This window comes from Macrotis lagotis, chromosome 1 (genome assembly GCF_037893015.1).
Source record: "Macrotis lagotis isolate mMagLag1 chromosome 1, bilby.v1.9.chrom.fasta, whole genome shotgun sequence".
NCBI lineage: Eukaryota > Metazoa > Chordata > Mammalia > Peramelemorphia > Peramelidae > Macrotis > Macrotis lagotis.
In genome coordinates this window covers 721,799,755-721,824,102 of record NC_133658.1, presented here as the reverse complement: position 1 = coordinate 721,824,102, position 24,348 = coordinate 721,799,755, and the positions used below count along the sequence as shown (strand labels likewise).

At 35.5% G+C, this 24,348-nt stretch overlaps 1 protein-coding gene across 2 annotated transcripts in view; it reads right to left on the bottom strand.

Annotated features, from left to right (window-relative positions):
* DCLK1 (doublecortin like kinase 1) overlaps positions 1–24,348 on the bottom strand; it is a 398,985-nt gene that overhangs the window by 33,253 nt on the left and 341,384 nt on the right. For both annotated transcript variants that reach the window (XM_074216029.1, XM_074216030.1), the window contains exons 11-15: positions 24,098–24,244; positions 14,355–14,488; positions 12,271–12,348; positions 11,808–11,904; positions 5,601–5,681 (exon numbers count right to left, since the gene is read on the bottom strand). In XM_074216029.1, the coding sequence (XP_074072130.1) occupies positions 5,601–5,681; positions 11,808–11,904; positions 12,271–12,348; positions 14,355–14,488; positions 24,098–24,244 (537 nt within the window). The remainder of the gene's footprint in view (positions 1–5,600; positions 5,682–11,807; positions 11,905–12,270; positions 12,349–14,354; positions 14,489–24,097; positions 24,245–24,348) is intronic.

The following is a 24,348-nucleotide window of genomic DNA, read 5'->3' as shown; positions in this document are numbered from 1 at the left end:
TTGTGGTAAATAACTAGCATGAAAGTCTTTACTCAGAGCTATAAAGTGGCTATTTGCTTGCTATAATTCTCTTGGTTCATTCTCTATTATGGTCCTAAAAAAGGCCATTAATATAACTTAAACCTCTCTGACTTGTTCTATGCAGGCTGTTCTATTACAGATTCTCAAGAAGGTGCTCAGTACTTTTGTTATAACTGCTCTTAATTGCCATTGAAGCCAGTGATGCTAATTTATTCCTTTCCAGAAGAACAAGAGGTTTCTCCAGAAGGGACTGGAGCTGGAATTCACTTCCCCCAGATTTCCAGCATCCCCAAAAGAAACATGTTGTAAAGTTAGCACGTCATTTTTCAAAAGCTTGCCAAGCCCTCCATTAAAACATTATTCCCAGACTTATCCAATAGCCACTTCTGCTTTTTGGTAATGTAACATTGGAAATTGTCACTTGACCCAAGGCAATTTAAGTCAAATGAGTAGATAGCTTTATGCTCCTCTACATTTTACAACTAGGGTTTTTTAAAATTTTATATCAGTTGAGTGGAATGACTGATAAATTTTGTGCCCCCACAATTTGTTTATCTTCCAATATGGCCTTGGGCTTTGTATAAAGCTAGTGCAGACATAAAAAGCATTGGTATAAATCTTACCAATATGGTTAGGAGAAATACAGGGTAAATCTAAGAAATTCTCTTGTAGGTTAAAAAGTATGTGTGGGTGTGTTTTGGGGGAGAGATTTAGTATCAGGATTGGACTACTCCAGAATTAGGGATATAATAGGTATTTTTGGCAGAAGGAAGATGGAGTAGTAGTGTCTGGGAAACTGTCTACTGGCATATACTCATGAAAATATACTTGCTATTGGTGGTAATTCAATCCTAATTGGAATCAAAGCTGATTGCAAAACTACCTAATATTCTCCACTGGGGAATCTTTTTTTTTTTGTCTGTGGTCCTGGCTTTAATGGAATAGGACAGAATAGGATATTTTTAGCAATTGGCCAAGGGAATTTAGAAAAAAATTAATAAACGTGATTACTGTTTCATGTCAGATACTTTCATGGAGGCAAATGGGAATCCTGGAACTGGCTAGCACATTTACATAGAGGTTATGGATGTGGAAGGAATGTGAGATAGCTTTGGTATTATATTTCTATTTCTTATTATTTCTGGTGTTTTATTCCTTCTGAATGGTTTAAGGTGTTTGTTGTCCTAACTTCTATGATGGAATTTTGTCTCTAACTACTTACTGATAAAGAATACAGAAATTTTGTCTGGTGATGAGGCCAAGTTCCTATTTAAGCTGGATGATGAGAATGAGAGTAATTCTATTCTTAAGGATGTTGAGAATGTAATTAAACACAACTTCTAACATAAAACCTGAATAGGCCTGTGCTTAAAAAATATCTGCATTGGAAAGCATATTTAAGAGTTTCATGTCTGAGATTATTATATAGAGCCAAATATGCTTCTTGAAGAGGTAGAGGGCATAATGAAAAGGACACTGGACTTGGTGTCTATCATTTAATATCTAGGTAATTTTGGTAAGCCATTTAATCTCTTAAAACCTTAAGTTTCCATTCATCTGCAAAATGGGAATAATGATGCCTTAAGTAAAATTAATAGCTTAAATTCCAGCAGGGCTCCAGAATTTACATTTGAACCTTATTTTAGCCCTAGGATTCAGGTATAATAAATTGAGGTTCATCAACATGAATTTTCTTGCCTAAAGTCTTATAGTTAATAAGTATCAGAGATAGGATTCAAACTCATTTTTTCTGACTTCAGATCTAGTACTTTAACATGCTACCATGTTATAAATTTGTCTTTTATAAAGTTTAGCTATGACGATGATGATGATATGAAAAGAAGAAAAGGCTCAGAACAAAGGTATACTATACTACAATCTGAGCATGCAATACAAAATGCAAACTATCACTAATTCCCTGTGCCATTGGCATTCATTATCATTCAAAGACTTTAATTTCAGCAACAGAATCAATAGCCTGTCAAAGAGCTGTGCTCTATCTGTCTTAGTGTTCCAGGTTTGGAGATTTTTTTTACAGGATCTTCTCGTGAGATATGGGGAATTCACAACAAACTTCTCCAGTGATAACTTGACTTAATCAAATATATTTACAGAGTGATAAGCTATAACCTTTTGGGGCAGCCAGCTGGTGCAGTGGATAGAGCACTGGCCCTGGAGTCAGTAGGACCTGAGTTCAAATTTGACCTCAGACACTTAATATTTGCCTAGCTGTGTGACCTTGGGCAAGTCACTTAACTCCATTGCCTTAAATAAATAAAAATTAAAAAATTAAAAAAATATAACCTTTCCTTATGATATCAAATAATCATGTCACAGAAATGAAAATAACTTTAAATATGAATGCTTTCAATAGTATACAAAGCAGACAACTCCTGCCAACAGAATTAGCAAAATACAGAAAAGGCATGTTTCATAGAAACTATAAATTTAATTCAACAAGTTGTGGTGGGGTAGAGTTGAAACTGCAGTGAACTCAGAGTTAAAAAAGTATTGAGTTCACATCCTATCAATGACATTAGCTATATGATTAGGATAGGATTGGCCAGGTAGCTAACCTATTTGTGTTTTAATTTCTTCAATTGTAAAATGGGGAGAGTAATTCCTGTAGGATATAGTTTACTGGGTTGCTGAGATGTCCAAATAAAAGAAATCATGTAATGCCTTTAAGTTTAAAGTTCTATACTACATATAAAGTTCAATTGATTATCAGTTATTGAGATTAGCAAACAAGCCAACATTATTAAGCACCTGTTATGTGCATTTTATAAGTTACCCTGCCTTCAGAAAGGTGTAGACCATTGAGGTGAGTAAATCTTCAATGAAAAAAAATATTTTGACAAATAAAGATGAGGAGGGAATACTATCTATGTTTTAGGTTTAGCTCATATTAATGGATGAAGGAAGGAGAAGGTAGGATAAAACTGGGGAAAAGTCAAAAGACCAGTTTTATTGGAACATATGAAAAGGTTTATAATAAAATGGGAAAAAAAAGCAGGTAGTTTGTTAAGGAGTTTATGTTTCTTCCTAGATACATTAAAGAAAAAATGGAGGCTTTTAAGGATGGGAGTAATATATTAAGATTTGTAAATTAGGAAAATATGTAAAAAGTGTGTGATAGAAGAGAATGGTGAGGAGGATCAATAAAGAAGTTGTTACAAGAGTTGAGGCAAGAGACAATATGTTTCTGAACTAATGTGAGTTTGTATAGTTAGGTGGAAAAAGATATGAGAAATTTCAGTGAGACAGAAGCAATAGAGCTAAGTAAATTAGATCTAGGATGTGAACAGAGTTAGAGATAACTCAGGTTTTGAACTGGGTGACCAGGAAAATGGTGGTGACATCAAAAGAAACTGTATGTTGAAGGTAAAGATGGGTTCAAGTGAGAGATAAACAAGTTCCATTTTTGATATATTGACTTTGAGGTCCTAGGAGGAAACCTAGGAAGGACTGTCTATTAGGTCATCTCTCTCTCACACACACACACACACACACACACACACACACACATCAAGGAAGAGATTAGAATTTGAAATATAGAATTAGGAGTCATTTGCATAGTGGGGAATGATTGAAGTCATAAACTTGAATAAGATCATCAAATGAAAGAGTTTAAAGAGTAAAAAAGAATTCAGATCAGAACTTTTGAGAATGTCCAAAGTTAAATAGCAAAAGTGGAAGGCAGCACAAGTGAAGGAAATAGGGGACTCAGAAGCAAGGGTCAGGAGGAAAAGAGAGAATCCAGGGAAAAAGAAAAATATCAAAAAGAATGGGTAGCCAGGAATGTTAAATGGTGCAACAAAGTAATGGAAGATGAGGACTGAGGAAAGGGGCCAACTAGTCACTGAATATACTTTGAAGAAAAGTTATTTCAAGAGATAGGATGTGGGGGGTGGAAGCCATAGGTTAAGGAGTCAAAACATGGTAAGGAAGTTCATACTGAATAAACTTAACTCACTACCCTACTATAGTAGCTAGGTGGTAACAATGAATAGAAGGCTAGACCTGGAAACACAAAGACCTGTGTTCAAATTAGACCTCAGATGTTTACTAGCTGTGTGACTGGGAAAGTCTTTTAACTTCTGTTTGTCTCAATTTCCTCATCTATAAAATGGGAATCATAATGGGTTGTTGTAATAATCAGATGAAATAATAATTGCAAAGAGCTTTGTGCAGGGCTCTATTTCTAGAATTTTAATAGGGAAGAGATATTTGACTTGATATACTTTAAAAAGGTAGATGAGTATGAACTAGAGTTATTATATCAATGCAACTTGTCATCCTTAAACTGAAAGTTATGCTGAAGAGACTCCTGAGGGTATCCTGAAGCAGATTGTTGGAGAAGATGGGCCAGCAAGATTTGTAGGTTTCCTGTTGCTCAGTTTGCCACCTTGTCTTCTCCGTACAATATAAGCAAGTCTTGATGACTTGATCAGAAGCATCGATATTCAAAAACTTTATTTCAGCTGTCTACATTCCCACTTGATGAGGACTTAAAATGAAAACCAATACTATATTCTGGATGCTGCTATGTACATCCAATTCTTTTTTAAAATTCTCATCTTTGTGATAGTAATTATGGAGTAAGACCACATTGGGCTCTTGCCACTAATAACTGAGTTCTTTTTTTATACAGGATCCTGAGTAGAGTTGGGCCATTGTGACACAACCCAACTGGAAAAAGTGTTCCTCCCATTGTGGCTTCACAGAAGCATAAATATATATTTTTAAATTTTATTTATTTAAGTCAATGGGGTTAAGTGACTTGCCCAAGGTTCACATAGCTAGGTAATTATTAAGTGTCTGAGGCTGAATTTGACCTCAGGTCCTCCTGACTCCAATGGATATTCACTGCATCACCTAGCTTCTCCTAGAAGCATAAATATTAAAAGCATTTCCTTTTGAAGCACTGGTCTGAATCACCAGAGGGGCAGTTAGGTGACAAGTGGATAGAGCACCAACCCTGGAGTCAGAAGAGGACCTAAGTTCAAAATGACCTCAGACATCTACTAGTTGTGTGACCCTGGACAGGTCACTTGACTATGTCTTACTTGCCAAAAAAAAATCACCAGGCACAAGGTGAGAGGAGCACTAATTTTTGGATATATCAGTGGTTGAAATGGACTTACCTGGTAGCTCTATGCTTACTAACACAGTTTTGCCAAATAATACCCATTTGCTAGGTCAAAGGTTGTTAGCCAAGGGAAAAAACAATATCTCTATATCTGCATATTCACACATATGCATACACATAATATATTTCTACACACATACACACACAAATATATGTATGTTCCAGTGAGTGTATTTTCTCATTTTAATTTCTATGTTGATATGCTATAAGTGATTTTTAAGATAGAATTTTGTAGCAATAAAGTCATGTGAAGCCCAATGGTTTTTTGTTTATTCATATCCAGTACAAAAATATTTTCAATGATAGACATGAAATGTTAGTTTTCTTTTTTCCTAAGTCTTAGTCTTAAAAAGGGAAGAGTTATTGAGAAATCTGTTAATTTAAAAAAATAAATGAAGATTAAATAGGAAAGAAAAAATTTACTTACATTAACCCATGGATGTTCAAGGACTTGCAAAGCTGAAAACCGCTGATCAACATCCACCAACAGCATCATAGTAATGAGCTCCTATGAAACCAAAGATTATTTCCAGTTTGTACAACTTTTATAACAAAAAACTAAAGCTTTTAAGTACCAACTTTCTATTTCAAATAGGAAAATTATTTTAATGTTCTATCTTTTCTTAAATATGTTGTTTTATCCTTTGATACCTGAATAAGTCTGAAAAGATTTTTAAAAATTATAGTTTTATAACCACTGGTTGCTATAGGGAAAAAAATCCAATAAAATAATATATAAAAATTCTGAAGTTCCATTTTTTTCTAAATAACCAACTTTTTGTAGATTGATTATGCAAAGGTACAGTATTAGACTAGAGGTTAAAAAAATTAAATTCTAAATAAATTACCTCAATCTAGAAATCATATTTCCTGCATTTTTCTTCAGTTTTGTCCTTGAAGGAAAATTAGTTTTTTCCTACTCAAAACCAGATAATATGTTTAGATTAAAAAAGAAAAGTCATAGAAAGAATATGATGATTGCTTATATATATTATTTGTGAGTTATTATTAAATGTATCATATACACACACAGGGAATTTATGAAATTTATTTGTCTACTTAATCTATCTATTTAATCTCTCTGTCTTCCACAAAGATGAAGAAACATCTTAAATGGGAGTAGTTTTGTTAAGTTAATGTGATGTCTTTTGGTTGACTTGAGAGTCTGAAGCAAGGATAATAAATCCAAGGATTAATGAAAGCATTGAGATCTTGAAATCACAGTTTGGGTTGCTTTGTTGTGTCAGCAATCAGTTTGTTTCACTTGTGAATGCCTAGATAAGAGAGAAAACTTAACTTGCTTGAAAATACCAGCACAGTGTCACAGTGCTCAAGTGATGAATACTCCTTGGTGATGATTTTTCCTAGGAGACAATGCAGTGTTAGCAGAATAAGCAGAGAATTTTGACTCAAAAGAGCTGGTTTCAAGGTCTGCTCTGTCAATTACTTTCTGTCTGGGTAATTATTTTTTTTTAAGGTTTTTGCAAGGCAAATGGTGTTAAGTGGCTTGCCCAAGGCCACACAACTAGGTAATTATTAAGGGTCTGAGACCGGATTTGAACCCAGGTACTCCTGACTCCAAGGCCGGTGCTTTATCCACTACGCCACCTAGCCATCCCCTGGGTAATTGTTGAACCTCGGTTTCTTCATTTATATGATGGGAATAATACTGTAGAATGTACAATTCTATCTCAAAAAATCAGGTAACATATGGAGAACTCTGTTTATTGTGAAGCATCATTTTTATGTCAGTTGTACTACCATTACAGTCCAACCAATTGAAGAAAATCCAGGATTTGTTTATTCATTCAGCAACCATTTAGGGAGTATTTACTAAGTGTGAGGCACTTTGTGGGGAACTATGAGAAATGCAAAAATACATAATAACTAGAATCTGCCTTCAAGAAGATGGGTAAATCTAGAGAGATAAAACACAGAAAATAACTGGAAAAAGAGGACAGAAATAGAATTTTCTTCGATAATACAAACAAGTGATGTGATAGGTATTTAGAAGAATGAAATATTGCTTTATCCTTGACTGGAGGGATTAAGGAAAGGGGCACTGAAAGTGGGCTTTGAAGGATGGATTAGTCTTTGATAGGCAGAGGTAAGGGAAAGACATTCCAGGAAGAAGGAAGGACCAGGATCAATGGGGAAAAGGGTACAACTTTTAGTCTTTTTTAATTTGCCTCAAGCATTTTTTTGGTGCTTTTTACTACTTCTAACACAAAATACTACATCCTTAGGTTGTATTTAAAGCTCTCCACAATTTGACTCTCACTTTCCCTAGACTTAATTTCATATTATTCCCACTTGCGCTCCTGGATCCAGTCAAACTAGCCTCCTCACTGCAATCTGACTCTTCCTGGCAAGGCTGTCTTCCTAGAATGATAGGAGTACATTCTTTCTTTCCCTTTGCCTCTGGGAATCCCCTGACTTCCTTCAACCATACAGTTCAAATGCCACTTTTTTTACAAATGGGCTACTTTATTAATATCCCAAGTTATCAGAGTTCTCCTCCTCCTGAAATTACTTTGTAAAACTCAGTTACCTGTCTTTTGTGGTGTGAATGCTATGGATGAATACTGCCATGATCAGCTTTCCTGAGACCCTGCCTTAAATCTGGTATCTATTGAAATTTATCCAAAATGTAAGGTCCTTGAGACAGAGGCTTTTATTTTTGTCTTTATGTGTCTCGTACTTTGTAGATGCCTTAAAAAGATATGTTGCACTGAATTGTTTAAAGGAATCCTTATACTTACAACAGTAAGTGTAACTGATTACTTTTGGGCCCTTTCTAGTTAAAATAAAGAACATAGCTAATTTTGAAAGTTCCTTTTTTAACTCACAAATTTGAATGCTGCTGGGGTGCATACCAAATGTTAAAAGGATGGGCCAGAACAGGTCAGAGATCTTGAGTTTATACAGTGAAAGACTCAGAAATAGGTTGATTTCTGAGTTCCACTACCTAAGGCACTGCCCAGTTAGTTGAGAGTGGATTATGGACTTCTGCTGACTGTGTCCTTTCCCAGTATGACTAACGAGATTTTTAGAATCTTTCATGCCACTTAGATTTAGAGTCCTTTTCACTTAGCTATTAAGGTCACTCTTTGGGGGTGTCCAAGTCCAATGGCTCCATCTCTGCCTCAGAAATAGCAGTGTTTCCATTCCCCCCAGCCATGTGATCTATGATGACTGGCTACTAGTTTGACTATTTGGATATTCACTTCCAAACTATCCTAGCTTCATTTCATGGTTAGGTTTTTACTACTTCTCCCAGTCAGCCCACATCAAGTACTTAACTAATAATTTATTTTATTCCTTGGGGTTCTTCATCCTTCTCTTGTGGTATAAAGGTACACTACAATGAATAACATCATGACCAGCTTCCCAGAGACTTCAACAGTACTGTCTTAATCTTGTATCTGTTGAAATTTATTCAGAAACTTGAATGAATGAATGAAAATATTTTTATTTATGTAGGATTTTTGCAAGAGAATGGGGTTAAGTGACTTGCCCAAGGTCATACAGCTAAAAATGTCTTGAGGCTGGATTTGAATTCAGGTCCTCCTCACTCCAGCCAGGGCTGGTGCTTTATGTACTATGCCACCTACCTACCCCCAAAAAGATATTTATTAATTTCTTCCTGTTTGTCAGGCATTGTGAAGTACTGAGAATCCAAATATAAAAAGATAGTCCTAGTCCTCAAGGAACTTGCATTCTAATAGGGGAAGATAATACATGTAAGGGATGATTTTGAACTAATAAATTATAGTGTTGGTGAATAGACTTATAGTGGAATTAATTGACATGTCCTTCCCAGGAACGGTAGTTCTCAGAGGTAGGAATTGAAATCAGGGAGCAAGAGGCAGTGGCAAGGCATGAAAATGACTGGACAGTAGCTACATGGTAGTTGTGGGTCAGGTCAGTTAGTGAGAGTTTGCACCAGTTAGGAGTCAGAGTCCCCGGGTAGCAGCTGAAGCTCATAGAAGAGTCAGAAAACATGGCAGGAAGACACATAAACAAGAAAAAATTCAATGGCATTCATGAAATCTTCCTTGAGTAACCTAGCCAAAAGGGATCTCATCTTGATCCTCAAATTTCTCAGCAAATGTTCATCTAGACTTCTCCTTTATAGTTATATATTGCTTTCTTTTTTGGAAATGCCTTATGGCACTATCAGAATGTGAGATTCTTTGAACAGTGTTCTTTATATTTGCATTTCTAGCCTCTCACAAAGTGCCTTGCGCACCCAGATGCTTGGTAAATGATTGTTGAAAGGTTAACTGAATAAATGTTGCATCATCTGCCAGAAAATACTGGATTTTTTGATTCAGTTAGCTAGTGTTGGCATCCCTTGACATCATGCCACCAAGTCAGCAGAATTCATGAATCACTTTAATCATGTTAAAAGGTTCAATTTAATACTTCTCTTTTTTTTTTTTTTTGATGAGGATGCAACAAATTCATTCTCCTTCAGCTGGATTATCGATCTAATTCCCTATGTTGAGTCTGCAAGCCATTCATATGGCATTGGCTTCTTAAATCATCCATCCCATTGCATTTCACTTTTAAACCATGCCATTATGGTGCATATTCCTGGTTTTCCAATTGCCCCAACATAAGGGAGAGAAACCATGCAAACCTCTCTGGTCAAATGTATCTTCTATGCTCTAAACCAGAACTTTTCAATCCTGGAGCTGAGAGCAGATGCCACACCTCTGCTGAGTCATGAGACAGAATCAAAGAGTTACAAACGAGGTCACTGAACCTAGCCCCCTATCTTTGAGCAAGCCCACACGGCTAAATTATCTTTGACAGATAAAAAGTGATTCCATTTTTTAAAAGACCTCCAGGGAAGGAATGTACTAAAACTCCATATGGCAGGCCATTCCAAAGTTGACAAATTTAATTATAAGGAAATAATTTCTTATGCATAACTTCAAGTCCTTTCGCTACAGATTAAACACATTTCTGATCCTTTGGTCTGTGAATAATAACACTACATATACTTGAAGATAGTTCTTAAGTCATCCATGAACCTTTTCTGGGATAGTATGACCCATTCCTTTCATCTTAGTTGCTCTCTTCTGTATATTCTTCAAGTTCCTCATCCCCTTGAGTCCACATGCTGATCTGGATAGGGCTGTTCTTAAAATTAAGAAAGCTGGAACTCAATATGAGCAGATAGACCAGAGCCAAATAATGGAGCCAGGGAATATTCAAAAATAAATTATACTCAGATTTGGAATTTTTCAAAATAAAAAGGATATCTCAAGAAGAAAGAAAAAATAAAAAGAAAACAATTCTTTCTTAATAGCCCAAACAGATTAAGACATTTTTTTGGAATTTAAGTCAGCCTTAGTGACACTTGAACAAATATAAAATAATGCAATTAAAAGTCTGCTATTTTCCAAAGCATTCTAATTTTCTTACAGAAGGTGTTTAACATATTTGTAAGACAATTATTTCCAAGTGAATTTGTGGTTTTATGGGATGAAATGACCTTTTTTTCCCCATTTCCTTTTTTATCCACCCAAGTCTGATTCATCCTTTAGGGCCCAATTCCATTCCTTCCTCTCTCCTGAAGCTTTTCCTCATGAAGTTAATTTCTAATCACAGATGATTGGCATATACTGGCATTTGATTATATATTGTATTATGTTATTTAATTGTCTTAAATATGTATATCTAGTTTTCCCAACAAGATCATAAAGACCTTGAAGACTGGCATCATGTAATAAACTTCTTTCTAACCTCTACTGATTTAGGCACATTTCTCTAGATCAATAAACCCTTGTTAAAATGGTGCAGAAATGTTAATGCAGTACAGATTCATAAAAAACATAATTTGTTTGCCCATCCACACTGGGGAAAATGAAATGAATAAAAATGCATTTTACATGCATAATAACATAGTTGAATGGATATTCTATGAGTTAGTACATACACATCTAAGACAAGTGCTTAAGTTGGACAATAGGTACAGTACAAAGATCACAGTGAACTCAGTTTGCTTGGTATTGCCAACACCCTTTAATATTCTCCTAGTGATGCTAAGTGGCTATGGATAATTGAACAATACTATAGAAGAAGAATCCAAATTAAAGGTGACCTAAAATTCAATGGAATGATACATGGTAGATTTGAGTAGGCTCAAATTTACTAATTATTTACTAATTTTGAATGCTCAAAAAGTAACAAAAAAGATGTCATCAAGGACAAAGATGACAGGGGGAAAAGGAAATAAATCTGTCTCCTTTTGAGTAGAGACAAGAGAGCATAGAATCTAAAACTGGACAAGAGAGCATAGAATCAAGATCTTCTAGACTAGCCTCCAATTTAATTAATGATGCCTAAAATAGACTAGAATGTTAAGGTCTGAACCCAGATCTATTCACTCTTAATTGGTAGAATAAGTGCTATATTGATAGCATCAAGATTTTAAAAGAACTTCAGAAGCTAAAGCTTATATTAACTGTAAAATCTTTGAAAACCTATTCTCTTTAATTCCCAATGTAATGAGCCCAGAAAGTGATACTTACACAATATCAATAGTTTCTTTGCCCATGGTAATTAGCATGCCATCCCAATGCTAACATGCACAAGGAATAGAAAATCCTCCAAAATCTACCTTAGCAGAATCAGAAACATTGTCCCAATATGGAGAAGGAAAGTCCACTTGACCCATCAAGATCTGATCAAAAAGCACTTCCTGATCATCACCACTTCTGTTTGAGGGGAGAAAAAGAAAAAAGCAAATTCAGGGTATGTCTGTCCACTCTGCATTATCATGAACTGGATTATTCCCTCACCCAAATAAACTTTTGAAAAAGCATATGTTTTTTAAGCAATTCAAAGAAGAATTCTTTTGGAAATGAACAAATTTTTAAAATAGCACAAAGAAAATTTATGAACATCATAATAATTAGCATGAACAATATGGAAAAAAACAACAGGCATTACAAATAAAGATTCCACCCCCCCATTACCCCTGCAGCAAACTGCTTTGTATTCAGTACAAGAGAGACATATGAACCATTTTAAGATTAGAAAAATACATTGTTAGGAGCTGAATAGAAGATTGTGGTCCATACCCACGGAATGGAGGGAAACCACACAGTAGGATATAAGTAATCACACCAGCTGCCCAGATGTCCACCTTGAGGCCATATCTAAAAATGTAAGTGATATTATGATTTAGAGAAATCAGGCCAGGGCACATTTCAGCATATAGGATAATACATTATAATATGTAAAATAATAAAATAACATACAATGCAATAGTTTCTCCTCCTCATCCCCCTATTAAAAATAATTAAAATTTGGGGTACCTAGGGGACTTAGTGGGTAGAGTACTGGCCCTGGAGTGAGGAGGATCTTAGTTCACTAGTCTCAGACACTTAATAATTACCTAGCTGTGTAACCTTGGGTAAGTCACTTAACCAACTTGCCTTGCAAAAAGCAAAAAAAAATTAATAATTTACACTAGGTAAACTAAGACTACAGAAAAAAAACATTGTATCCAATGAATGAAAATAAGAGGAACACACCCATTCTCACAGGCAGATATCTATAAATATTGGATAGTAGAAAAAAAATCATACTCAGAGTAAGTCAGAAAAGAAAATGCAATCATTCCAATACTGTAATATCTGAGATGGTCACTATGGTCATAGTCAGAAAGAGACTGTACTCTTTCTTTATATGTGCCATTTTTTGGAAAGTGCCTTATTTTCTATCATATCTTCAATCTGAACCTCTCACCCTGCTATCTCCAGCTATTAGAGCTGGCAATATTACCCAATTTGATCCCCACAATAATAATATCATGTAGGTAATATAGGCATTATCCCCACTTTACAGAAACTAAGAAAATTTAAGTTACTTTCCCCTAATTATATGCATCTAGTATCAGAAGCAAGAATTACATAAAGATCTCTCAGTTCTACAAAGTTTTCTTTTAGACCATATTTTTCCCTGTGTTACCTGTTGTCCTTTCTGGCTTACATTGTGGCTACCTTTTCAACAAAAAATCAGGGAAAATAATCATCTCTGGGATTCCCATAGATGAGTAGGTTGGAGAGCAGTATGGAGTAGGGGGAGGAAAGAGCAAGGGGGCATGGGAAGGGAACAAGAAAGACAGGGAAAAGAGGGAAATGAACCAGATAGAAATTGTCCTTTCAATACACAAAGGGAAATATAATTTTCTATTGATTGTGGTGACAGATACTCAGTATCAAGAATATTTTTAACTCAGGCATACTTAGTTAGGAAAGGGGGGAGAAAGAGAGAAGAAAAGAGAAAGGAGAAAAGGATAAAAGACACACACACAAGAAGAAAATAGGAGAGAGAAGGGAGGGATGGAGGAGAAAGAAAGGAAAAGGAGAAAGGAAAGAGTAAAGGAAGAAGGAGAGGAAAAGTAAGAGGAAGAGAGGGGAGAAGAAGGGACAGAGGGAAAGAGAGAAGATAAAAAATAAGAGGAGTATGAGGAGAAGAAAAGTGAAGAGACAAGGGGAGAGGGAGAGGGGAGAGGGGAGGGGGAGAGGGGGAGAGGGAGAGAGAGAGAGAGAGAGAGAGAGAGAGAGAGAGAGAGAGAATGAGAATAAAAGAGGAGAAAGGAAGAGATAGGAAGGAGTGGGGATTGTGAGTGAGGGGAGGAAGGCAAGAAATGAACTAGGGCTGCAAAAGAGAATGTAGCTTTAGTTTCTGCATACAGAAACCTGCAAATTTCCTCTGTTTCACTGCCATGGGTGAGTGTTTACATGCTACATTAAATCAATAGATCCTAAAGTAGGCCAAAATGGGATGGTGATTGGAGATTAAGGCAACAGAGAAAATAACCACAGGAAACTGTAATCGCTATCTAGAGCAGATTTTGTTTCTTTTATCTCCTTGAGGGAGTTAATTACTATCACTGTATGTTTCACTGTTAGTCTGAAGACTTTCTCCTCTGGGGTTAATCACTGCTGTGCTAACCCCTAACAGAGGGCAAATGAGAGCCTTAAACAAGAAGGCAGTAATTGGTGATTCGATTTGAACAACACACAGAAAAAAACCTTCTCTGTAAAGATCAGAAAAGTGAGATGAGAGAGGCCTGATGACTCTGCCAGACCTACAAACAGCAGACCAAGCTTCCATCACTTACTGCTAATAAAAATAAAAATGGTAAAGAAGTTACCCAGTTTCTGCAATGATTTCTGGAGCCACATAAGTAGGGGTACCACAGACAGTGTACAGGGGACCATCTACAATGGTCGCCAAGCCAAAATCTCCAAGCTTCAGAGATTTGCTGCCATCTTGGTGTTCATAAACCTAAAATAAATGTAAAAATCACAAGCCAATTTAAAATAAAAACATCTTTTACTAAAGAAATGAGGGGATACCTAGTTTAAATTTTCTAAAAATATCTCTTACAATTTACGTTAAGAGCTATTGATTCATTTTCTTCATAAAAATGATTCTAACATTCAATTTTTTAATATGTAAAGAAAGCAATTTTCAGGTCATCTCATTTTGTACACACAGACACACATGTTCATTAAAAATTTCTTTCTGGTATTAGATGCTGATACTAGACATCACCAAATTTTGACAGTCTCCATTCAGTATTTTATTTTAATTTTTGTTTTAATCTGTGAAGAGAATATTTGCACTTCATCTGAAGTGATTTGAAATCATTATCAGGAAGATTATTATTAGCATGTTCTGTTTTGGGGGGTTCTTTTAAGAGTTTGCTATTATTGATAAAATGAAAGAATTATTCTATCTTTCCATCAAGAACTTTTACTTGCTCTTGTTGATAAAAATTTTATATTTCATATTCCTTTAATGCTAATATGATGACTAGAAATATGATTTATTATAAAAGTTCATCTCCAAAATTCTGCCTTCAAAGAATCAATACAAAGACATTCTAAAGTCTCATCCTTGCCTTCCCATCAGAAACAATTAGGGAGAAAAAAAAGAAATTCAGATAAAACTGAAGATTCCAGTAAGAGATATCCTCAAGAGATTTAAAAAAAAACAAAGGCTATTTTCCTTCTCACATCAAAAGAATTCTTCAAGGAAGTTATTTCCTACATGTTCTTCTGTTTTCACTCCAGGATCATCTGTTGCTTGCCTCGGCAACTGAAGTTGTTGCATGGCAAGGCACTACACTGTACATCAGTAGATCTGCTACTGTACAAACAATATGTCCTTTTTTCCTTTGAAAGAAATAGATTAACTTCCCATTTTCTTGCCAGCATAAAGTACAGATGTCTCTGGTTAGATAAGTTATTTCATCAACAAAGATGATATGGATCCTGTTGCTTAGGTGGCAATAGTTATTTGAAGCCCCCTCTTTTGTGGAGAGGGAATCTAGGAATGAGAAGGTAAGCCCTCAATCTGATTCCAGACATGTAGTTGTGCTAACAATCATCCACAGAAATGACCACCATCCATGTAGAGTTGAGTCTTCCTCTAGGGCAAGTGAACAACGTACCAGAGACCTAAGAGGTAACTTGCACTTCAGCTGTTAAGCTGACCTGAGATCCACAGAAGTTAAAGGATAATTAATTTTCTGCTACTCCCAGAAACTAAATCACAGGACCACAAAAACTCACAAATGACAGGTTTCTAAAGGTCACCTGGTCCTGAACTATCTAGTTTCTTCCCCCAGAACTTCAATAAAGGAGCACTTGGTAACTCCTGAAGTAATCTATTCCTCTTCTGGACAAATCTTAACGTTAGAACAACTTCATAACATCAAACTGAAATCTACCTCTCAGTGATTACCAATTATCATTCCTAATTCTGTTATCTGAGTCCAAGCAGAACAAGTCTTAATTCCTTTTCCAAAAGACAGACCTTCAAAAACATGAAGAGAGTTAGGATGCCCTTTCTATTCCCTTCTCTCCTAACAAGTCTCCATTTTGGAGAAATCTTTTCAAATGTTCCTTTCATTGCATAGATTTTAGTTTTCTCATCAACTTCTGGATTTATTCCAATTTGTGAACACCCTTCTTAAAATGCACTGCCCAGATCTAAACAAAATAAATTTCAAAAGTGTTCTGACACAGGCATCTCTTCTGTCCTGTATAGTATAAATTTCTTAATTCAGCTTAAGATTTCATTTGCTTCTTTTTAATTGTTGTATCACTTGAGAATTAACTTATTCTGTGTGAATAGTTATAGGGTCACAGATTTAGAGCTAGAAAAATATTTTATTTATTTCCCACTACATGCAACAAGAGTTTTCAACAGTCATTTTTTGGCTAGGTTTTGAGTTTTACATTTTTCTCCCTCCCTCCCTTTCCTGCCCCCTCTCCCAACAGAAAACAGTCTAATATAGGCTATATATATATATATATGTATATATATCTTTATTCTAAATATAGATACAAATTAATCAGTAGTGTAAGAAAAATCAAATCAAATTGAAATAGAAAAAACAAGAGTCTTTAGAGGACATATAGTACAATGTTCATATTTTTCAAGAAAAAAATTGAGATGAACATGTTTCATGTCACTTTGACAAGGGAACAGATTCTTTGACTCCAAATCCAGGACCCTATTCATATTTCGTCCCCTAGACATTATTTAAGAAAAAAAGTATCATGTCTCCTAGTCTTCTGCATGTGAAGTTGATTTTTTTTCATCTAAGGATAAGCTTTTATATATATATGTTCTCATTAAGTTTCATCTTCTTAACATACAGTTCATCATCCAAGCCTGTCAGGATCCACTTAGATAGTAATTGTCATCCACCATGATGACTATCTCAATTTTTCCATTAGCTGAAAATTTGTGATAACATTCCATCTATGCCTTGATCTAAGACACTGACCAAAAATTCAAGCAGCACAAGCCAAGGACAAAGCCCCTTATGTATTCTGAAATGGATATCAACCCAAATTGATCTTGTTCATTATCATGAGGGCTTCAAACTTTAATTCTAGAAGATCCCAGCTTGTTCCCTAGTACCTAGCCATAGTACTCTTCACATATTAGGCACTTTAATAATAATTGAATTGAAAAAGTATTGTGAGCAAAAGAGCCTCTCCATCTACTTAATAGTTATTCAAGTGTTAACTATACTAGTCCTTCAGTAAAATACTGAAATGCTTTCATAGAACTTAGTAACCTTTGAATTTAAGTGGATGCTCCTATTTAGTTTAAGCATCTAGAAAGGGAAAAATACCTCTGAGGTCACCTAGTCTATTCTATTATCTTCTACAATTCCACATATTGTTTTCTTTCTACCAAGTGAAGCAATTAGACCCTAATGCCTCCTTCACTCTTATCAACATAATGATGGCACATGCTTTGTCAAAGCATGGGGGGCAGCTAGGTGGTGTAGTGGATACAGCACTGGCCCTGGAGTCAGGAGGACCTGAGTTCAAATCCAGCCTCAGACTCTTAATTGGCTAGTTGTGTGACTTTGGGCAAGTCACTTAACCCTATTGCCTCAAATAAATAAAATTTTAAAAATTATGTAGACTTCACTTCTTATTGTTGCTTTCTATGTCTTCTCTTTTTCATTTCCATGGCTCTTCATAATACAGTACTTACTTTAACTGCACATGCCTTACCTCACATTTTACAATAACCTAAGTACAAAAGCAGCCACCCACAGAGCAAGTCATAAATCACATTCGAAGTCTGACTGAGGATCATGTCATTCCTTTCTACTTACCAAAGGTATTTTTGTTACATCTCTCTTTGGGAACAAAATGCAGGTCATAAGGGACATTGTATGAAGGTGCACGTGTGCCAAACACAATGTGAGAATAGATTGTTGTATGTGTGATAGACATGTGATGTGAGGTGCAGTCCTTGGTGAGGATGTGATGGGGAAGGAGAAATGAAAGTAAAGGAATAGGGATGAAGAAGAGAAAGGAAAAAGGAGGGGGAAAGAGAGACAGAGACAGAAAAAGGAGGGGGGGAGAAGGAAAGGAGAGGAAAACAGAGAAAAGGAGGAGGAAAGAGAGGAGGTGATAAAAAAAAATCACTGAGTACATATAGAGGGGGCTATCAGAAACATACTGTAAAGGGAGTAGTGTAACTTAGTGCCAAAAATAAGGTTGGAGAAAGTTGGTGAGGTAAGTGTCAGATACAGTATGAGAGAAAAGGACATGTGTATATGTGAAAATCATACAGAATCATAAAACTTTCTAGAATTGGAAGGAACCTCAGCAGTCATCTTGCCAAATCCCTACCAAACAAATTCCTAAACTCAAAATTCTCTCTGAAACATACTTGACTGTAGATCAGATCGTGATTCTTGTGTAAGGGGTTTGAGAAGGAAGTGAGATATGTGTCAGAAAATGAGTGGGAAGGGAATCCATGATATATGTGCAAGTAAGATACAGGGCAGCAGGACAGACAATAAAGTGCGGGACAGGTAAGGATGTATTCTGAGGTAGGAATGGGTGTGTGCATGAGGTAAGATTGGAAGGGCATTTGATTTATATTTTGATCTGGATTTATGTTGGGTTGGAGTAGAAAGGACTGGGTTTGTCATTTATAATAAAAACTATATATCCTGCATCCAGGGGAAGATGAAGTAGTTCCAGCAAATTCAGTCCTGCTACCTATGAAGTATCTGACCAGCGTTTGGCTTGGTTCATGATAGGTCCTTGTCTCCACCATCCATCCTTTCCTATCCTTAGATAACATTAAAATTTTCTTAGGGAACATCTATTTACATTACTCAGGCCAGTAGGGTTTTTTACAGAAGACAGTTTGAGAACTTCTGTGCTGGTCAAATATATCCATAACTCAGCACATGCCAAAATGGATATTAAATATTTAATATAGTCCTAGGATAGAGTTCAAAACCCCAATAACATCAATAAGAATAAAAATTACTTTAAAACAAAATAAAAGCTTGATTGACTCAAAGGAATAAAAAATAATTTGAATACATTATTATATTACAGTTATCAAATTCTTGTGCTATTTTTTCAATTCTTTTTAATAATGCTACTTTAAAAATTTTTCATGTTTGAAGGCTGCATCAAAACTTTTCTCCTCCTGTGACTTACAAAGTTTTTAAGAAAATTAATATGGGCAGGTCATGGTATTGGTTAGGAGAGAAAAAAACTATTCAGAGACCAAAGTTTAAAGCATAATTGGAAACATTTCTATTCGCAAACAAACAAGATATGCTTCAAAAACACATTATGACTTAATCAACCATCTAGGGTTTCAGACTTACGATTGTAGTTTAAGCATTACTTACTTAAGCATACTTTAGGGAGAGTATGAAACTAGATTTTTTTTCTTTAGAAAAACAGTTAAAAGGGCACATACTGTAGCCCAATCAGAGACTTGAATGGACAAGAGTCCTAATGAGCTTGTAACAATTGAATCTTCTCATAAAAGAGAGAGAGGGCAATAGTCACAGATGGAGGCACACTTGTCTGTTGCCATACCAATAAAAGATGGGCATGGGTAGCATGATTTAAAAATCTAATTAAAACTTTGTTAAAACCACAGATTGTTAAATACATCTGTTTCACAAAAAAAAAATTACCTCCACAAAGTATTTCCCAAATGGCAGCTATAAATCCACTTTAAACATCTTAACTTTTAATTAAAAACTTAGTTCAAAGCATCTAACAAGTGCATGTTTAAAATGCTAAGTCTTAGGATATATACAATTGACTAAAGCCACTTGATTCCTCAACATGTCTCCTTAACGTAACCATACTTTAGAGTTGACAACCACAGATTTCAAGTGTAGGACTACTCAGATACCTTATTTTGAATTGTTTCAATGGGGTTCTCTTGTAAAATAAGAAAAGAAGTTTACTTTCATTCTAACTACAGTAAAACCCATGACCAGCATGACTCACACGTAAGGTGGTGGGACATTAATTGTCCATCAAGGAGTAATCACACCGTGAGAGATAATTTAATGTTCGTCTTAGGCACAATAAATACTGTAGAGGCTCTCCTACATTTAAATGCTGAAGGGCTATTAAAGAGACGGGGATTAGTGCAAATTACCCACTATGTAGTGCTTTCACTGTTTTAACGAAGCAATAAAACTGTGTAATTGTACAGCACTAATTGAATGCAGCTACACATAATTGTGGGCTGCCATATGTATCCTATTACTATAAAGACTGTCAGTATTTTGTAAGCTGCTCTTGTGATCATTGCAGATGGCTACAGTCAGAGAAGTTGTTCTCTAGGGTTTATTATACGGCTATAAAGACATCCCATGATTTGACAGAATAAACGTGTTAAATAGCAGCAATTATGAAAAAAGGCCCAATTAAAACATGAAGGCATGTCCTACCAAGAATAGACACTGTGAAAGGTTAGGTATGCAGACTTTTGGCACACTGGTATTTTACATTAGGAGTTTCTGAAAAAGGGGGATTTTTCTCTTTCCATTTTTTTGTATTTAGGTATTTAGCAGTAACTTATTCAACAATAGATGTTTGTATATAGACCTGATTTGCCTTGGCTAGCAAAGTCAGACCATTTGGAAAAGTTGTTTTTAAAAAAATGTCTTTAATATAAAGTAATAAAATGCAGCAAGTGATCATAAAACAATATGAAACCCCACAGATGACCCCAAACCCTGCGGATAAATGTGCAATATTCTTGTGATCCTGTGTTAGGGAGCTAAATACTGACTACTATAGCAGATGTATCAAACCAATCATAATTCCCATCAACACTATGGGATAGCCCTATTGCTATTTTGGCTAAAGAACCACTGGTATCCTGGAAATACTCAGTAAAGGGGCTTGAAAGACATTCAAAATGGTTACCTGAAACCTGGATTAAGCAAAAGGGGGACTTTTTTTACATCTGTGAAGTTGACATATTTATAATCCAGTTTTTTTAACAATACAATTCAGAGTTTAAAGTTGATTTATTTTAAAGAAACTCCCAATTAACAAATTGAAGAAACTATGACATTTAAACCTTAGTGTTTCATTTTCAGATAACTGGATTCATTTAAAAACTTGTCAGCAGGGGCAACCAGGTGGTGCAATGGATAGAGCACCAAACCTGGAGTCAGGTGGACCTGAGTTCAAATGCAACCTCAAACACAATTCCAAATGTGTGACCTTGGGCAAGTCACTTAACCCCATTTCCTTGCAAACTCCCCCCCCCAAAACAAAAGCCAAAAAATGTGTCAGCTTCCAAGGAGTAAAATAAAATAAAACTTGATCCACACATCACTGTTTTTCCTATTCTCTTAAAGCCATTAAAACATTAACTTTTTAGCCTCAGGAAGTTTATTATCCCTTTTGAAGACCCTCAATAGGTGTATCATTATCTCCATTTTACATATGAAGAAACTAGGGTTGATGGAGATGAAATGATTTGTAAAAGGTAACAGTTGGGAAGCTTCTAAGAAGTTGAAACTGTGTTTTTCTGATTCACACTCTCCACTGTGCCATGATGCCTACCAATGCCTTCTTTTTCAAAAAAAATATTGCTAATTTTATATTGTTACCTGGTTCCAAATAAATTAGAAAAAAGAGGAAACTAAACAATTTCCAGAAGTATTCTACTTCGTATGTTATACTGGATAAAAAAATGAATCTTAAGATGATAGAAGTAAGACAAAAGCAAAAAAAAAAGTTTTACATAATAAAGAAGAGAGGAAGGAGAAGGGCAGTAATATCTAACCAAAATATAAAATTAAGATCTCAGAACACAGGACTGGAAACAATTTTACCTTTTGTCTGCCCTCTGACCCCTTTCCCTTCAGAGGTGCTGCCTCTGTTCACTTCCTCCCCATTTCACATTTTTTGAGCCTCAGGCTTGTGCTAAAATTGAGGAGAGAAGCATTTTCCAGCAGTCTTGTACTTTTCTGTGCCAGTCCAAAGGTAGGAAAAAAAGTCAAGTGAGGGCAAAGCAACAATGTCTTGAATATAAGTTAATATCTGAAATACACTGTCTACATCTTCTTGTTTATGTATTTATTTGTGCTTTGTCATTAGGAAAGGTTTAGAGAACATGTAGTGTTTTGGTTTTTAAAAAAATCAACTGAAAGCATGGGATCATACAGGAATCATATTACAAATTAAAAGATTTAAATGAGATGCATTAGGGATTAACATGCAAGAGAGAGAAGATATCAGGGAAAACATCATCAAAGGGACATTCTTTCTGGAAAAACCCTAGATATTTTAGGATTTTAAAAGTGACATTTTTGATTCATGTTTCTTCTTTTTTAAATTAGATTCTTAGAGTTGAATGGGGCCATAAAGGCTATCCAGTCTAATTTTCTTTTTAATGTCAATCATTCCCAAGAAAACATCCTTGGTAGATGGATCAAGTTGCCATCTGAACATGAGGATGAGCTCACTACTTTGGGAGGAGCCTGTTCCATTGTTAGCTAAGCCTTTTTTAGAAAGTTAATTCTTATGCTGTCCTGAAATCTGCCTTTATTTAACTTCTACCTTTACAAGCTAGTCTCACTCTAGGGCAGAATGGTGCAATGGAAAAGGATTTTGTTGTTTATTCTTTGTTTCTCAAAGAAGACCATTGCTATAGGAATACCATGATTTGAAAGTGAATTGGACTTAGTTAATAGCTTCACTTGATCCTCCAGAGCTATCTGAGATCAGCATCAAGATACAGATCAAGACCACTGAAGGAGTTAAGCTAGGTTTTTCAAGAAGATATTGTAATTTTCTTTTATTGCCACTAGAGGATATATTTTTAGACTGATTAAAAACCATCAATTGATAATTACAAACAACATGTAGCCCTTTTAAAAGAAATGTCAAATGATCAGAATGGTACAATTTGGAGACATTGGAGGAAAAGACCCCCATTTATATACTGATTGCTGACCAAGCATTTTTCTTTTTAGAGAGAAAATAGACATGCTTCTACATGTGAATCCTGTACTCTTCAACAAAATCTACAACTATTCTTCACAATTCAAACTTTTGGATAGTTATAGAAATGTGGTGGGGCTCATTTACCCATTGAGCCAAATCAGTGTCATTGGGTTTTAGAATAATGAATTGAAAACTCTATAGCCAGGAAGGACCTTAGAAATCATTGAGTCCAACCTCTTCAATTTACAGGCAAGGAAACTGAGGCTTAGAGAGATTTAGGTGACTAGCCCATGATCACATGCTAATAAGCTAATAAGAACTTTGGTCTTCTTAGTGACCTCTTCCACTTGAAATTCCCTCTCTTCATTCCCAGTGCTCTACCATCTATACCACATATCTCTCTGGGAATAGGTGAATAGATTTACAGATTTTTCTGAAAGTAACACAAATGATACTAGAATGCTAAAGTTAATTTAGGAAAGGAAAAGACAAAAGCAGAAAATATGGGTGAAAAGTGAAAGGGTTATATTAACCTTTCAGCAGCTTAAAAAATGAAATAATTCTGAAAATATTCAATTGAGTCTGAAAAATTGCTGAATGATCTAATGCTAGTCTTCTCTCCCAAGATCTTTGCTTCATCTTAATGCTAAGATATCCAGTCCAACACCTTCACCTGGCCTTGGTGTTTCTAGATCTGTTATCTCAAGGCTTTGTTGGGTTTGAACAGTGGCTTGTTAACTGCTGCACACTTTTCTCAAACTATAAAGGAAAATAGTAATTATTTAAAATAGGACCTGTGCTGAGATGATTACAGCAGAGATTTCGTAACTGACTCCCCAATCCATGAAAATAGTCACTACTTCACTAACTCACTCAGTTCTTCCTTGGGAATAGTTAGAACTCTGATGAGCAACATTTATCTTTTGGGTCCCTCAGGGACCACTATAGAGAGACTTATTACTCTTAGTTCTCCTCTTGCTTAGCAAGAAATAGCAGCATCAGGTTGTGTTTTTAGGTTTAAAAATAAAGAAAATGAAATAGTTCAGAAAGGCTAATGATGCTTACAATCAAGGAACTCCCAACATCTGATAAGAGTAGAAATGATATTTCTTCTTACCAACAGGTTCTCCGGTTTGATGTCTCTGTGAACAATGTTCAAACTATGCAAGTATTTGATGGCACTAGCCAGATTGTAGAGCATCCCACTGGCATCTCTCTCTGTGTATTTGTTCGTGGAGGTAATGGCATCAAAAAGGTCTCCTCCCTAATAAAAGAACAAGAATATGGTACTTTAACAGAGGATCTAATGGGGTCACCTGCAGAGTAAAGTGACCAGTTTCAGAGAGAGTGAAAGATGGATGCAAGAAG